This window comes from Chelonia mydas, chromosome 5, assembly GCF_015237465.2.
Source record: "Chelonia mydas isolate rCheMyd1 chromosome 5, rCheMyd1.pri.v2, whole genome shotgun sequence".
Classification (NCBI taxonomy): domain Eukaryota; kingdom Metazoa; phylum Chordata; order Testudines; family Cheloniidae; genus Chelonia; species Chelonia mydas.
Genome location: NC_051245.2, coordinates 96,736,061 through 96,753,597, shown reverse-complemented (window position 1 = coordinate 96,753,597; position 17,537 = coordinate 96,736,061). Strand labels below are relative to the sequence as shown.

The window sequence follows — 17,537 nt, the reverse complement described above, 5'->3', positions numbered from 1 at the left end:
GAAGTTAAATGTTCATCTTACCCTAGTAATGCACTAATCAAATCTCTAAAACTCAGAGGTTTATTACGGTAAAAAGTCAAAACTATGAATCTGTTTTATAGTAACCAAGTAAGCTTTTTGGGTGGCCAGGCCTGAAAGTTTCTGGGTACTTTTAAAGTAAAATAACTTACAAACAGTTACTAGCTTTCCAAATTTTAAAATAAATGTTTTCATTTTGGAGCTAGGAAATCTCATGACCCCTACTTGAAACAGTGAACTATTGAGAGCAGTAATTGAAAGGTACTTTCTGCTTGAAATGTCTTGTATCTAATATAGTCTTGTAACCTCCTCACTGTATTATTTGTTTTGATAAAGGAAATACAGAAAATTTAGAAAAAAGAACAGGAGGACTTGTGGCACCCTAGAGACTAACAAATTTATTTGAGCATAAGCTTTCATGAGCATCCGATGAAGTGAGCTGTAGCTGACGAAAGCTTATGCTCAAATAAATTTGTTAGTCTCTAAGGTGCCACAAGTCCTCCTTTTCTTTTTGTGGATACAGACTAACACGGCTGCTACTCTGAAACCTGTCAGAAAATTTAGACTTGTTTTAAATGGGCTTACAGAAAGAGTCACCTTCCTGGGAAGCCTGTGTGCGTGCTCGCTCGCTCTCCTCGCCCCATACCTCAGTCAGTGCTGAATTATGCATTCAAGATTTGCACTTGTAACTGTAATAAGAAGTACGCCCTTCAGGACCAGTAGTTCTGTTTGTGGTGAACAGTTGCTTTTCACCTTGCACAGAGAATGGGATCCCAATGTGAAAAATTGCTTTTTCTTCTGGGGTATGGTTGGAAATTCACATTTTCTAAGGGAGTCTGTTCTCCTCAATAGGGAGAAAGGGAAAATTAATGCTCATTCAAGGAATAAGGTCTACAGGCAGGGAAGCTTGCCCCTTCTTTGTGGGAGAGGGGTTATTTCTCTCTGTCTCTCTCTCCATCCTCATATGGTAGGGAGAGAACAGCAGGGTAGATGAGATGGCAGAAGATAAGAAATTCCTCTTCATCTCCCTATTTTGAAGGAGCTATCTACTGGTCTTGAAGCCTATTCTTTTTATGGGGAGGAAAGAGGAGTCACTTCTTATGTGTTCAAGATTTGCTGGAGTTCATGCCTATGTCCAAAATGTGTCTTGGGTGCATTAACTGAGGAGAGCTGGCAGCTGCTCCTCAACTCTGCTGGGAACTGTGCTTCCCATGTGAGAAATGACACTTCTCCACATATCCTCTTTCGGGCAAGGTTATTTGATCTCTCCCCCATCACCACAGGCAATGGGAAGGGAAGATGGCAGGCTGCTTGCACTTACTGGAAGGTGAAAGAAGTCCAAAAAACTTTTTTCTCCTTTTCTGGCAACTCATCTTATGGGCACAGATGAAGAGGAGCCCGCAGTTCACCAACCCAATGTGTTCATGATGTATCTGGGGTAGAACAGCAGTTTTAAAATATCTATGAAGGGAATGCTTTCAAGTATTAAGTGGGTCCCCCCACGCCCTTGACAAGGAACTATCACACTCCCAATCATTACTCATGGTGGCAGGTGAGAGAATCCCACCAGTTCCAATTTTTTTCAGTGAAATGTGTGGTGTTCCTCATGCTCTCATAATAACTCTAATATTTAAATCAATTTTGCTGAAACATTGCAAATAAATTAATTTTGGGGCTCAGCAAAAAAAATGGGAAGCTTTACTCATAGACCTGAAGGAGAAAAAATAGTTAGAATGGAATTGCCCTCTCAACCTTAAGGTGAATTGCAAAGCAAAATGAAGACTTAGTTAAGCACAGATTTCAGTACTCAGTAACTTCACAGTATCCAGGTTGTGGGGAGAATTCTGTACAGAGATTTTTAATAAATAATTTTCAAATTATTTTCCATTCTGGAAACTTCTTGATTCATCATGGTTGATTGAGAATGTCACATAATCCTTCTGAATATTGTAGTACCATGGGTTGTATTGAGGCTTCCCTTATTTCTGATGTCTCCACCTTGAGCGTCTTTAGTGAATCATGAAGTACCAGATATCAGGAAGGTATGAGATTTTAAAAGAATAATGATAAATGATAAATTCCACACCTCCTTTCAGGTGTCTGTTCTTAATCAAAGTCTCAGTTTTGCTTTGGGATTCACCTTAAACACTAACTCTTTGGAACACCATAATAGATATTTACATAGCATCTTTCTTCTCCAAAAATCTGAAAGAACTACTGATACAGTTTTGTGTCTATACAGGAGTCATTCACTCATCACAGAAGTGCGGCAGTTGTTTTACTGTGTATGACAACACAGAATGAGTGTGATATGGTTTTTTTTAATTGCTATTTTAATTCAGTCGGCAAAAACTTCAAATTCAATGATGCAACAAACTTGTTTAATCTCCTTTACGCAATGGCATGTTCATAAACCAGAAACTTGACTAATTTTAGTATTCCCACTCCAAATCATAGTTAGTTTTATTTTCTAGCCTGAAAATAATCTTCCTTGTTCCGAACAGGTGAGCCTTACATAAGATTTTTGTCAAATGGCTTTGTTTTTCATGTTTAGGTCATACAAGAAACCAAATTTAAGCAAATCTACACAGCAGAAGAAAGGTATTCAGTGAAAGTGTCTGCTTATACAAACCAAACTATTTCTAGTAACACATCCCTGAGACCAGCACAGTTTCTCACTGTCACAGTAGATGCAGATGAAAGAAGGCAGTTGGAAAACCAACTAAAGGTAGGCTGTTTTATTTTAGTGTTTAGAAAAAAAAATCTAAATTACGTAGATTGAAATACTGCCAATTTTTTGTTCAGTAAAACTATTATTTGGCCTGAATCTGGTATGATTGTAATGAGAATATTAAAGATTTTTTGTGCCACTATTTATTATAGGATATTAATAGACGTTTCCAGTTACGGGATTCTCAATTGCATACATTATATGAGAGGCAGAAGTATCTGGAACGCAAAGATAATGAGCTGAGACAGCAAAAGAAGGAACATTTGGAGAGAAAAAACAAAAGGAAACAACTGGAATCAAAAATTAGTATGAAACATGATAGGTATGACTTCTGATGAGCCTGTTTGATTGCAAATATTTTCTCTTGCTGAGACGGCATTAAGATGCAGAAATAAGTCTGAAGTATTAACATCAGTTATGATTTTGTATATCGGTGACTAGGGCTATTTCAATAACAAGCAATCCCTAAAATGTGTCTTGGCTACCTCTAGCCCATTGATTCTGACAAGATATAATTTGTTCTTAAGAACTAGTTGGCAGCTGGGCTTCAGAAATGGGGTGGTATAGGTGACGTAGAGGCTTGGTTCTCCCACCTTTCACTTGTGAAATATAGGTTCATCTGTGATTGAGGTCACCAGTGAGAATATATTTGTTCTCTTAAGCCTGGTCTGCACAGTTTTGTATACTGGTGAAACTCTTTCTGATACAAATGAGGAGGGGAATGATTTTAAAAAAAAATAATTATACTGAATGTTATGCCAGGTTAAAGGTACCTTTGTTCTGTAATAGTTTTATTTATTTTTCCCTTATAGGAATAAGGATACCGACATAAGCACCTTTATACTGGTATACATGCATCTGCACTAGGTGGTTATACACTTTAACTACCAATATAGTTAAAGCAGTACAACCTTTGTGTATAGACAAACCCTTAATCTAGTTTCCCATGGGTGTTTTGGTCTGTTACAAGATGATCACACAATTTTACATGATCAGCAAAGATGTTACCTGATCTTTGTTTCATAAACACTTGAAAAAACAAACTGAAGCCTCAACCTTAAAAGGGTTCATCTTCAAATATTATCTTAGTACTCGCATGAAACATCATTATATTATTTTTTTGCTGTTGAGATGGGAAATAAAGTACATTATAGCAAGTGCTACAGAGATAAATGGACTGACCTAAATGTGGTCATGTAGCGTCCTTGCATCTTAGTGTTACAATGTTGCTTCATTTTCTTAGGACATCATTAGAGGATAAAGTACAGACAGCGGTTTCTAAATTCAGATTCAGTTCTGCTTTGTTGTCCAGTCAGAATGGGTTATAGCATATTAAACCTTCCTCCCAGAAACTAATCCTGTCCATTAATCTCTATTAGTCCAGTGAAGACAAAATTCTGAAGTTTCTCTTTAATTCAGATCTCCTAATCAGTTGTATGTTGCACTGCTTCAGTACCAGAAAACTCAGTCATTCTTTTTCTTAAGGTTTATTATATAGTGGAGAAAATATTTTTTGTCAATAAAAAGAGGAGGCAAATAATTTTTGAAGTTTTGTGCTAATGTATAACCACTCTTAAAATATTTGACCAAAATTTTGAAACCTGGACTCCCGAAAAAGTGGCCAAATTTTCTGAATTCAGTGGGAGCTGCAGATATTCAGCATCTCTGAAAATCAAGCCACTGTTATTTAAGAGTCTAACTTTGGGAAACCAGGCTTAAAAACATAAGCCAAAATTTCCAAACTCTCTTCTGCAGTGAGAGCAATAACAGAAGATAAGTAGCTGTTTTTCATAAATTAATACATATAACAGAAATTAAAGAAAACAGCCTTAACTCTTACTTAAAATGATGCGATGAACGGGGGAAAAATCAGTTTCATTTTGTTGGGAACACACACTTTAAAATGTCTTAATTGTAATTATATCCTCACTGAATGATATCATTACAGGGTAGAGTTAGGGTTGTTTGCGTGTCTTAATTGTGCATTACTTGCCTTAACGTGTTCAGATTTCTTACAGGTGTAATCTTAATTCTGAATTTCTTGGGTTGAAAATGCTTGGTTTGGGGATACTTACAACATCGTTGTCATATTCTTTACTCTAAAATTAAGCCTAGTCTACACTTAAAACTTAGGTCAGCCTAGCTTCATCACTCAGGCCTGTGAAAGTTTTTGCAGCCCTGTGTGACATAGTTAGGTTGACCTAACCCCCACTGTAGACACAGCTAGGTCAACAGAAGAATTCTTACATCAATCTAGCTACCGCCTCTCAGAGAGGTGGATTACTGACATCGATAGAAAAACCCCTTCTGTCAGTGTAGGAAGTGTCTACGCTACCATGCTACGGCAGCACATCTGCAGCACCAGAGTTGTGTGGCTGTAGCGTCTGTAGTGCAAACATACCTTTAGTGATACATACTCTCAACCTTAACAGTCAAAAGACTCTTTATTACAGTATCTGATAGCTGTATAGTTATCATGTAGAAGAATCTAAGTTCTGAAATAGGATAAATTCAGTTTTGGGTTTGAAATGGTGCTCTAATCCATAGAGCAACATTATCACCTTTTTTGGAAAGCTGACCTGCATTTAGTCTGCTTACAGACAATAGAAAAAGGAAATGGAGGAAGAATGTAAGATTTGTTTTAGAACCATAATTAAGAATGGTTTCAGAGTAACAGCCGTGTTAGTCTGTATTCGCAAAAAGAAAAGGAGTGCTTGTGGCACCTAAGAGACTAACCAATTTATTTGAGTATAAGCTTTCGTGAGCTACAGCTCACTTCATCGGATGCATACTGTGAAAAGTGTAGAAGATCTTTTTATACACACAAAGCTATTACCAGCAGGAGAGTGGGGTGGGGGGAGGTATTTTTTTCATGCTTTTTGTGTTTAAAAAGATCTTCTGCACTTTCCACTGTATGCATCCGATGAAGTGAGCTGTAGCTCACGAAAGCTTATGCTCAAATAAATTGGTTAGTCTCTAAGGTGCCACCAATACTCCTTCTCTTTTTATAATTAAGAATGAGATCCCTTTTACAGATAACATTTTCTGCTGAATTTTTTTACAGAATCCTTTAGGATGGGAGGAGCAGGAAGTCAAGAGGCAGAAAAATCAATTCCCCTTTTTCTTTATTTAGTAAGGGCAGTTGGACCTCTTCTAATTTTCAATGTGTTCATTTATGATGGACCCTTTAGGATTAAGAACCTGGGTATCTCAGCATGATTTAATCAGTATTAATAATAAATTGTTTTCTTTCATAGTTTGAAACAGATGGAGCAAGATGCCATCAATCTAGAAGAGGAGTCTCAACAAACAAATGCCAGGATCAAAGAAATTAATATCCAAAAAGCAAAACTTGTTACAGAATTAATGCAACTCATAAAGGTATGGCTCCTTCTTAGCTTTATACACATTTTTCCTTGTTGTGAAGGGCCTAGTATAGTTAAAAATAAAAATAAAAAAGGGGGAAGGAGTAGAGCCTGCCTTAATAGTGGGAGGTGTTTTGAAATGTAGGTTTTTATTTTTAAAAGAGCTAAGTTTACTTCTGCTACATGAAGATGTGCTTCGGTTTGAACATAGCCCATATAAACTCTTTCCACTTTCTGTTGTTGGCATGCAGAGTTTACTACATGTGTACTTAAATATTATAAACTGACTTGGATAAAAGCTGCCATCTTGCTGGCTTAAGAGGCTTCCAGCCCATGAAATTGCCTAGCAAACATATGTGCAGTATATAACCTTTTCACCAAATTTCTTCTATTGCCATATACATTTTTAAATTAATTTTATTTTCCTTAGATCTCTTTCTTACCGTTACTTCTATATGAACATATTTTCTTGGTCCTACAAAAAATACCCCAGTTTATGATAATTAAAGAAGAAAATCTTTTCAGTAATTTTTTTCTAGTTTGTTTATTTTGTCTTTTTGACAGCACTTGTGCATGTTTCATTTGTGTTTCCTCTGCATAGTTAATTTGTCTACTCCAGGTGGGTTTTTCACACAGCACCTGAGACTACCCCGCCCTTGTTTACAAATTGTAAACTACAATTGTAAAATCACAAAAATCAAGAAGGGGCCAGGAGCAGTAGCTGAAATTACTTTGAACTCAGGTTTTTAAAGAACGGACTAGTTTTCAATTTGTCTGTAGCCCTTCAATAATTTTAAACTCCTTGGAATAATGAATCAGTCATACATATTTTAAAATACTGTGTACACCTTTGTTGTTGTATAAATGGTAATGGCCACTTCTTTGGGAAAGGTAGAGAACCATAAAATAAAATCCTTAAGTTTTAATAATCAGAGTAGATATTCTTCCTGCTCCTTAGTCATCTTTTTCAATTCCCAGGACTTTTTGGGGGACTGCTTATGGTAAATGGTCTCCTGTGAAATGGTCTTCAGTTGTTTCCTACCACCTTTGGGGGTGAGTGTTTTTGTGGATACAGAGTAACACAGCTACCCCTCTAATCCTTTTTTTGGGTGTTGCCTGTGAAATAATGCTGGTTCTATTGCACTCAGTAACCAGCATTAAAAGAAGCTTCTGCTTACCATGTCAAACAGATGAGTTGTTTTGGAGTATATTGGTAAGCCCTGAATGGCAGAGGTTGGAGTCTTTCACAGATCATGTAGGGTCATCTGGCTGAAGCAGCTTCGAAAACCACAGAGAATTGCAGAAGATAACCAATTTTAAGGCACGGTGGGCCCCCAGGGTTTGCAAATTACTTTTAAAAAGTGATTTTGTATAGGTAATATGCTGTTATTAAGCAAGTACTTTTTCAAAAGCAATATTATTTTTATAAACAAACAATTTTCTAAATTAAAATTTTAAAGTATCAATTTATAAGAACAGCAGCACACTCTAGGATGACTGTGTTTATCGTCAACATACATGCTTCTTGGGTGCAGTTAGTGTTCCTCTGCTTCTCATACACAGCACAACTAAAGTGGCATGTACAGTTATAGACCAGTGAACACCCTGTGTGGAAGAGTATTTTATTCTTCTCCTCCTGCTACCCCATAGCAAACTGGCTTTCTAATATACTTTCTATTCCTTGGCAATACAGATTGGAAGGTGTTTGATTGCCCAGCTGCATGGAAGAATGATAAAAAGAAAAGGAGTACTTGTGGCACCTTAGAGTACCACAAGTACTCCTTTTCTTTTTGCAAATACAGACTAACACGGCTGCTACTCTGAAACCTGAAAGAATGATAGTTGTTAATTACGGGTTACAGAAAAGTATATGGATTATACAACAGTTTAGGCTACACGACCATCTCAGTACCGTGTTTCAAATGAACAGTAAAATTCTGAGCCAAATTAACAGGCTACTGCTATGTATTGTCTCTTCAAAGGAGTAGTCAACTTCGTAAGATTTTGTGAGTGTTCAAGTGAGAAGGACTAGATACTGCAGAAAGAAGTTTGCGGGGAGAACTTGGTGCTGGAAGGGTTGTTGAGGTCCTGCTGAAAAGAGTAACTGAATAGTGAAAGCCTGCATGCTTGTATGCTGGCTGTTGGTGTCAGGGCTGTGAGCTACCGCAGCATAGTATTCTAGGCAACCAGAGTTGCAAAGCAGGTGGTGAATGTGAACTCCTTGCTGACCTGGGTGAATCCCAAAGCGTGACACAGTAAGTAATTGGTTTTTCCCTCTTTTTGTTGCAGAACTTTAGCTCTTGTTTTCCCCTTAAATAGCTGTAACCTTTAAAAATTGTACACTTTTTTCAAATAATGTAATCTTTCTTAGGTTTTTTAATAAGTTACTTCACAATTTTTGTAACTTTAAAGCAGAGGATTTTCCTAGATGTTGTTTACATAACCTTCACAGCTGTAAGTAATGTTAAAAAAACAAATCTGTATGTTTAGTTGCACATCCCACACACCAGCAAAGCTCTGCTTTTGCTACAAAACAAATCAGAGGTTTAGCTTCCTTGTGTGGGGGAGACAAGAAATATTTAAACAAACACCTTGCTGCTTCAGGAAACAGACTGAAAACAGAACTGGGCTGGAGAGCTGAATCTGGAGTCCAGAACTTTGTATAAAAATTGGTATCTTGTAATCTGGTTTGTAAAGCCTGATGCTGCTGACAATATCAGTTTCGAGTGTTTCATGACAAAAGAGATATATGATTTTTTGTGTTTTGCTCTGCAGAATTGCATAACATTGAACATCCTCAAAGTGGATTTGGTTCTTCAGAGCACAACAGTGAATTCCAAGAAGAATAGACTAGAATCTGATTATAAAGCAGCAACTGTACAACTAAGAGCTTTAGAGGTAAGCTTTGTTTTTTATTTCTCGGTGTATTGGTAAATCAACTTTGAAAACACACTTTTTGCCCGGAAGCCTCCCCACTCAGGAATGGGCTGCTTCTGTTCTCTTTCTTAGTAATAGGTATCTCTACTCCTGATGCTAAGGTTTTTTTGCTTTCTGAAGCTTGCATCAGTTCTCTAGTCCCTTTCCCTTCCAGGTGAAAAGGAACTTCGCTTCCCCATGATAACCAAGATGGCTATCTCTTCTGTGAAGATGTGCCCTAAGCATTTTAAACAGTGTGAAGCTGGCATAATAATAATAATAATCCTGCATAGCCCAATCTGTCATTTAGAAATGTCATTTTTCTCCAGTGAGTAGCTCCAGTTGGGACCAATCTCCCAGAACTGACACTTGGTAGTGGACTGACCCAAATGGGACATGTCAGGGTCCTGATGAAGGTCTGGAGGAAAGCACATTCAAGTAGGATAGGGCTGAGACCCTAGTTCTCCATAGCTGTTTTCCTTATCCCTTTTATTAAACTCCTGCCTTTGGGGAGGCCTAGTGAAATGAGTAGGAGCAAGTTTCTTCCCCATTGCCATTTCTCCTACACTGTGACTTTCAAATGTTAGAAAGTAGTGCACTAAATGTTCCACATAAACTAATTTTATGGAGGAATTTAGCATATATGGTAGACATGAGAACTTTCATAATTTCTGGCCTGATTCTGCAAGTACAAAACTCCATTTCCTGGCAGTGAGAATTTGGGTGTGCAAGAGCGGTCCTATATTTTCAGTTCACCTGTGAACTGAATCAACATCACTTGTTGGACAACTTCATATAGCAGAAAAGTTGAAATAATAAAATAAAGCTTTCAAGAAACTGCAGGCAAAGGTACAGAGACTGGTGCACAGAAGTAGTAATTAGTATGAGGTGTTACAGAAATTATGTAGTGAAACTAAATTAAAACCTACACATTATGATTAAACATAAAATTAATTGTCAAACAATCAACAAAGACAGCCACAGATCACATGTTACTCTTGCTACCATTAGTGAAGATCAGAGCAGGGGACAATAAAAAAAAAAAAAATCCCAAACCAGTGGCGCCTGCAGCCATATGCACGTTACACATGGTGTGTACCATTGGTGGGGTAGAGCACACACGTTGGGAAGGAAAATGCCTTTCAATCCAAGTGTCTAACATACACCCAATGTGCTGCTTTTCCCACGGAATCCCAGTGCTGAACTCTTGCTAACATTGCATTTATTAATAATGTTTCTCTTATTAAAAGTTGTTAGTCTTTAAAATATTGTTATAAGACTTGAATGGCCCACAAAACCCAATTCAGTCCCTCTTCCTGAGGAAAGAGGGCTGCATATGTTCATGTGTGAGTTGTCAGCACTGGGATTCCGTGGGAAAAGCAGCACATTGGGTGTATGTTAGACACTTGGATTGAAAGGCATTTTCCTTCCCAACGTGTGTGCTTCAGAATGTGTCACGTTAGTAGCAACAGATTTGTGGGGTTTTTTGTTTGTCATGGCAGCTCAAGTCAGAACCTTAGTATTATTTTAACAACTTTTTGTATTTAATTTGTCTAATGAGCATGAGAAGCAAATGTGTGTTTATGACCCATATTGAACAGTAGGGAGGATTGTTAGCCCCATCTGCTCATTAGATAATTGGCACAGTCGCCTTTGTGTTTATGATGATTGTAAGAGATTTGCTAATTGTCTTGCTTTGATAGCTTGTGAGTTTTTAGGTTCATTTGCTGTAATTTTTTTAAATGATTGGTATTAAACTCGGTATGTATGTTGTTTTTTCTTTTAGGCCAAGTTTGAAGAAAATGCAAATTCTGTTTTCCTTCTGTATGAATTGCCCATCTTTAATTATTTAAATAGTGTCACTAAGAATGCATTCAAACACACATTCATGAGAAAATATTGGCTACTGGCTACTATATTTTCTTTGACTAGTTTCTCATTTCCCACAAAACCAATTGCACTCCTATGAATGTAGAATGTGAGAGGGTTCTAGTATCCAGTAGCGTGCCTTTCAGTAGCTATGCCTTAGCTCCACTCTAGCATAGACTAACCCACTGCCCAGACTAAACTCTCTCTCTTCCTGAATTAGTTCTTATATTGTCAGCTGAAATAACAGTAACACATAGGTCACCCTAAGCCTTCTCCCTTAAACTAGAATTTCCCTCTAGGACCTATCTATTCTAGACAGTAATTCCCTGTGCCCAGAGGGGCATTCCCAGAGGGGCACATCCCTTATATCCAGGATGGGATTAACTAACTGTACTTGCCAAATGTTAGCATTTCCATGAAGTATTTGAACACATAATAACTGGATGGGTCTATAGAAGGTTCCACATGTACGTATTTATATACATACTTAAGGGTGTGTGAGAAAATATCCATCTCATGTGGATGTGATAGCCATGTAATAAATATCAGTCATGTGATAAATGAATTTATTACACACTTTTGAGTGCCTCACCTACCTATTAATCCGTTTATCCTGGTATTTATTCTAACACTTACAGCCGAGAACAGCTTCAAACACCTGCTTTTTTTCTTTTTAAAAAAATCAGCCTGCCCCAATATGTTTCCTCCTCTTCTCAGATACATGTGTTCCCCCAAAACTGCAGCTGCCCAATGGCTAGAACAGGCAAAATTCAGCCCTGTGCCTAAAAAATCACATTAAGGTCTATTTCATGCAGCCCTGTGGGGTTATAAATGGGAGCTTCTAGCCTTTGCATTACCAGAGATGACAGACTATAAAATTGACGTTTTTATGTACAGAAAAGTGATATGTCATTTTCACAGGTTCTTTTGGCTTCTTTTGAACCCTGTATGTTTGGACTCATGGTAATGAAGGCAATTGGCTTTTAAAGTATTGGGATACAAAAAATAGTCCCAGTTACATTTTGAAAACTCGTTAAAATGTTCCTAAATATTTTTCTGTAATAAATAGCATGAATAAACAAATAGTGGAGCAGGTGTGGTGAGGTATGTAGGTTTTATTGACACTTATTTAGAGTGACCTGTGTAACTCATTTTTGGATTGTGAGTAATTGGGCATCCTAAACTTGTGACAATAAGTTTTATGCTACACCACACCATCATGAATTCTTTCTTTCTGTCTATATGCACACACTGTTAAAAATAAAATAAAATAAAAATTTAACGTTAACACAACATTAGAGAAATCAAATGTTCAGAACTGAAAAAGGGTAGAATTAATGACAAGATGTTCCAGTTATTTGTGCTTTAAAAATACCTACATAGGGGGTTGAAAATTCCATCTTAACTTTCTCCTGTGCTGCTACTTTAAAATGGGCTCTTTTTATATCATTATAAAATACCTGTTCAAACTGGGTAGTTCTTTGCAACTTTATATATGCAGCCTTTAATGTCTTGCTTGATTTTTTTCAGTCACAAGACTTCAAAATAGTAGTCAGGCCTTGTTTGATTTTTTTAGTTGCAATGAGATCTACAAAACAAGCCTAGTTTTCAGAAATTTAGTACAGAAACTTAAAATTCTGACTATTTAAAAGCTGAATGGACTAACATTCAGGGTAACTTTTACATGGTCCTCAGGTATACAAACGACAGAGCTTGATATGATCCAGAGTCTCAAACCAAACTAGCACTGAATTAATTTAAAAAGCCTAGCATGAATGTTTTAAGATGCTGATTTAAACTTTCATAACTTTAGAACAGTTAAACTAATGTTATTAAAATTTATTTTGTCCTTAAATGGAAGGTCCCTAACTCTGGGGGTATTTTTATATTTTGTGGTTTTATTGCACCTTTATCTGAAGATATCAAAGCACTTTAGAAAAATGTATTAAATCTTACAACACCTCTTTAAGAATGATAGAGAAGTATGATTTCCATTTTACAGAAGGTGGAACAACAGGCACAATGAGGTTAACTTGCCCAACTTTGTCTAACTTCAGAAATACTGAACCACTTTTGTCCGTAAAGCAGCCAAGTTTGCAAGTTATGCAGGTGAACGCTTCTGCTCAGGATTTATGGGATATGTTTTTGTCATCTGTCCGTCCCCCATCCCATCCCATCCTGTGGTCCCGTCCCCCCCGCCCCCTCGAACACACACACACACCTCCAAGTGCAGAGCCTAAATGTTTGAACATATATTTCACATGCTTTGGGAAGGAAAACTACTCCTTTTGACTGATAACCTAGCGTAGAAAATTTCAGTCAAAAAATATTTATGCCAAACTCTTGAACGTCTGTAAGAACTGAGGATGCGTTTGTCTTAATTATAGCTGTTACTACTACTAATGTTGTATTATTTAGAACAGTGATATGAATTAATCTAATTACATTGACAGAGAGTTACTTAAACAGGTTTTATTGTCAGTACCTATAGGGTGGGCAGTATATTTTTAAAATATGAAACGCACACTTCATCCAGTAGAATATACAAGTATTGAGTCTTTACTTAACTGTATACATTTTAAAACATTTTTGGTCCCATTTTTGTCCATGTGATTCCTGGTTTACGTAGGGGCGTAAATGTGTGAAAATTGGATGTAACTGACTATTTGTGCTTTCAACAAAAGTGAAAACAAGATCTTAGTCCCTGCCCCAAGGAGTTTACAGTCTAAAGATGTTCTAGATTTGATTGATAGTTACATGTAGCACTATTTTTCTAAATTTGCTCTTAGTCATTACTGTGAAACTGTTACTTTGTATCTTTTGCCTGTAATAGTAAAGGTAGCATATCAGAGATGAAGAGAAGTACATTATTTCCTATTTAACATACAGCTAATCTGTTTGTATAATTTCAACTGAAATATTCCTCGTAATGCAAATCCTATTTACTAGATGGCTCTGTTATGTCTAGTAGAAAAAATAGTGCTAGTTGGGAGGCATGATACAAAATAAAGAAACCCTGCAATAGTCCATCTCTTCCACCACCAAATTTTAAAGCAGAGATCTACATCTGGACCTAGGCAGAGATCAAAACCGTGGCTCTCTTTGTGAAAAACACATTCATATATTTTACAGTTGTGCACTCAGTTTGATCCATTCACTGAGATCTGCCATCCCTTTAGTTAAAAAAACAAAAATTTTAAAAAGCCAGAAGAATGTTTTTTGAAAGGAGGGATTATTTTCAACCTCTGTAAGCAATCTGCTATGATTTCACAAACCTTCTCTCTGAATCTGACATGATTACATCCAGTATGCTAGTTCTAAAGGTGATGGTGGAGTTGGAGTGTGTGAAATTGATCACTTTTGTCGTTAAACTTTCTTCTGTAGTTCCCTCTCTCTAGGACAATTGAACTTCATGCAGAGTCACAGATTGATTGACTGTAACTGAAGGCAATGGAGTTTTCTTTAAAATAAAACAACTTTTTATTTTAATTTCTTCTATACTAGCAACAAGTTTCTGACCTGGGTGAAAAAAAACGTGTTCTTTTGGAGAAGTGCAAGGGACTGATGAGGAAAGCTAGACAGGCATGTAATCTCAGCCCTGATCAAGAAATTCCAAAAGATTTTCAGACTGTAAGTATTAAAAACAAAAGGCCACATTTTTATAAGGGTGTAATGGCATAACATGAGGAGATACTTTCACCAACTAAGACTGTTCATCTATAATATTCAGAACTATGCTCTTTTAGTGCACCTGCACCTAAAGCAAGATAGTCCATTTGTGAAAGCTAGATGGTGAGTTTCCAATTTCTCCTTGCTTCCTGCCCCAGGTTCTTACAGTTGTGGAGTACAAGACAGAGCAAGCACTACCTCTTCCCCTTACTGGCTCTACCCTGCCTTTCTATGCCTTCTGCTTATCGGCCTGATCCAAAGCCCATTGAAGTCAAGTAGATCTTTCAATTGATGTCAGTGGGCTTTGAATCAGGCCACTCGATCCCTGTTCTGATCCTCAGGTTAATTTTTTCCCTGACGACTTTAGTAAGGGGCAAGTGCACCCCCGTTTTCAAAATCCTTGTTATATATCTTTGTAATTCTGTCCAAACAAACAAAGCCCACTTCTCAGTAAAACAAATCTGGAGTTTGTAAGACATGTTCTTTTGGAAGTATGTTGAGACAAAATATGTTGGGGAAAAACGTCATTTGGTGACCGGAAAATATTTTAAACACCATAACTTGAAAATTTATTAAAAGTCAGAAAAATTTTAAAAGAGATTCTATCCTGGGATGAATTGTGTGCGTAATATGATGAGTTTTTCAAGGGGGACATTGGGAGTAATAGGTTTGAAAATCAAAAAGAGTACTCAAATAAGTGGCCCAATTTTCAAAAATGTTGAACATCCAAAAGCCCCAGTTAAAGTTTTGGACACAGAACAGAGTTAGAACCCTTCTATATCCTGAACTTTGGACGTTCTATTGATTGATTGTTTGCACTACCTTCCACCTGTTCCAGTTGCTGTAGTCCAGGGGTGGGCAAACAGTGGTCCCTGGGCCAGATCCGTCCCATCAGGGCTTTGGATCCGGTCCGCGGGATTGCCACCCCCATGGTGCAGCGGGGCAAAGGCAGGCCCCCTGCCTGCCCTGGTCCCGCGCCGCTCCTGGAAGCAGCCGGCACCACGTCCCTGTGGCCCTTGGGGGAAGAAGTAGGCACAGGGCTCTATGCACTACCCTCGCCTGTGGTACCTCCCCCGAAGCTCCCGTTGGCTGCGGTTCCCGGGAGCGGCGCAGGACCAGGGCAGGCACAGAGCCTTCCTTAGCCCCACTGCGTGCCGCTGCCACCTGGGAGCCACTGCAGGTAAGCCCAACCCCCTGCCCTGAGCCCCCTGCTGCACCCCAGCCCTCTGAGCACCAACCCCCTGCCACACCCCTCCTGCACCCAACCCCCTGCCCTGAGCCCCCTGCCACACCCCACACCACACCCTACACCCCCTCCCACGCTCCAACCTCCTGCCCCAGCCCTCCATTCATGGCCTTGCATGCCCCTGCTGTAGTCCCCCCATCTGCTACTGGCCTTACTTTTCCTGCCCACAGTGCTCCGCTACAGCCTTCCCTCCCTTTGTTTTTACCTTCCCTATCTCCTCTCCATCGGCCTATTGCCTCTTTTTGTCTGTCCTTTCTTCCATTCTTTCCTCTTATTAACTCTCTTCTCCTTCCTCCAGTTACCCCTTAATGCCACCTCTACCTTTTCCTTCACTTTAAAATCATCCTGATATAAATGCTTTAAAAAATACATGCTAATAAGTTTTCTTGAATGTTCCTCTTGTCTCTGACCTCTCCACCCTGCATGCTACCTAGGCCTTTCTGTTTTGTCTTCCCTCGTTACGTCAAGTATTCATTATGATTTCTTCTGGGCAGGAAGTGTATGTTTGTCTGGGAAGCACCTCTCTCAAAAGAAGTTTCCCTTTTTCTTTATTTTTTCTTCTATCCTCCACCTAACTCCTTTACCTGTCATTTGCTTATGCTTCTCTAAAATAAGACTTGGTCTTGCAAAACCTTACTTGTATGAGTATTACCATTTACTTCAATATAAAGAACTGTTCATGTAAGGATTTGCATGATCATTGTGCCCTTAAATTGTCATCTTCTCAAGATTAGGGACCATGTCTGTAAAGCAGGTGCTATATAAACTTAACTACCGCTCCACCCACCCCGAACTCTCTCCCGTCAGGAATTAAATAGTGTTTTAAGTTTAGTTAATTTTTTTACACTATTATGAAAACTGCTATATCCCATGATCACAAAAAGGTTTTTCCTTGTTGTTTATTCTATATACACAATAGGGGAGGGGGAGAATTTGTCTGGTTAATTAATCAAAACTCCCACTTTAAAGGAAAGAAATTTGGGTCAGATTCTCCTTCCTATTCCAGTTTAGGCAACATGAAAGGCCCAGAGCCTGGATGTATCTGTCCAGCCGAGTAGGGCTGTGTAGGGAAGCTCTCATCTGGCATAGCCAGCTCCTATGCTACCGTCCAGTTTCTGGATGCATGACCAGAGTGCCACTGCACTCCAACAGTTCTCAACTAGTGGGGCTCTTGTGGACCATTGCCAGGTGAGATAAGTTAGAGCAGCTGCACCAGGGTTGGGGCTATACTGCACAGGCAGAGAATTAGGGAGCCATAGTTAGCTTCCCAATAGCCCTCCCTCATCCCCCCCACACCAAGCACTTCTCAGGAGAGAATCTAGCCACTTAAATTTAAATGGATTGTGTCTTAATAAAGTGATCTAGCGGCTAGCAGTGTTCTTGGTTGTCCAATTTCTTGCAACTTTTTAGTCATATTTCAAGCCTCTCTCAACATTAAACTATCTAATGAATAAATTGTTTTTCTTCTTGTAGGCATTCCAAGACCTTCCAAGCACATTGGATGAAATTGATGCTTTACTGAATGAAGAGAAATCAAGAGCTTCCTGCTTCACAGGCCTAAATGCTTCAGTATGTTTCCTCCAGTACTGTACTTGCTTCCCACTCTGTACTAGAACTCTTGGTAATAATTAGCTAGACAGCAGGATCAATGTGCTATAAATGCCAGATCTGACTCTATCAGAATTTTAAGTAGGTTCTTCCAAAGGAACAGCATGTTCTCTGC

General features: G+C 38.4%; 1 protein-coding gene across 4 annotated transcripts in view; it reads left to right on the top strand.

The window, feature by feature from the left end:
* The window catches only part of SMC5 (structural maintenance of chromosomes 5), a 75,788-nt gene that overhangs the window by 42,399 nt on the left and 15,852 nt on the right, over positions 1-17,537 (top strand). For all 4 annotated transcript variants that reach the window (XM_037901845.2, XM_037901844.2, XM_037901848.2 and 1 more), the window contains 6 exons: positions 2,573-2,746; positions 2,902-3,071; positions 6,007-6,130; positions 8,890-9,012; positions 14,404-14,529; positions 17,288-17,383. In XM_037901845.2, coding sequence (XP_037757773.1) covers positions 2,573-2,746; positions 2,902-3,071; positions 6,007-6,130; positions 8,890-9,012; positions 14,404-14,529; positions 17,288-17,383 — 813 coding nt within the window. The remainder of the gene's footprint in view (positions 1-2,572; positions 2,747-2,901; positions 3,072-6,006; positions 6,131-8,889; positions 9,013-14,403; positions 14,530-17,287; positions 17,384-17,537) is intronic.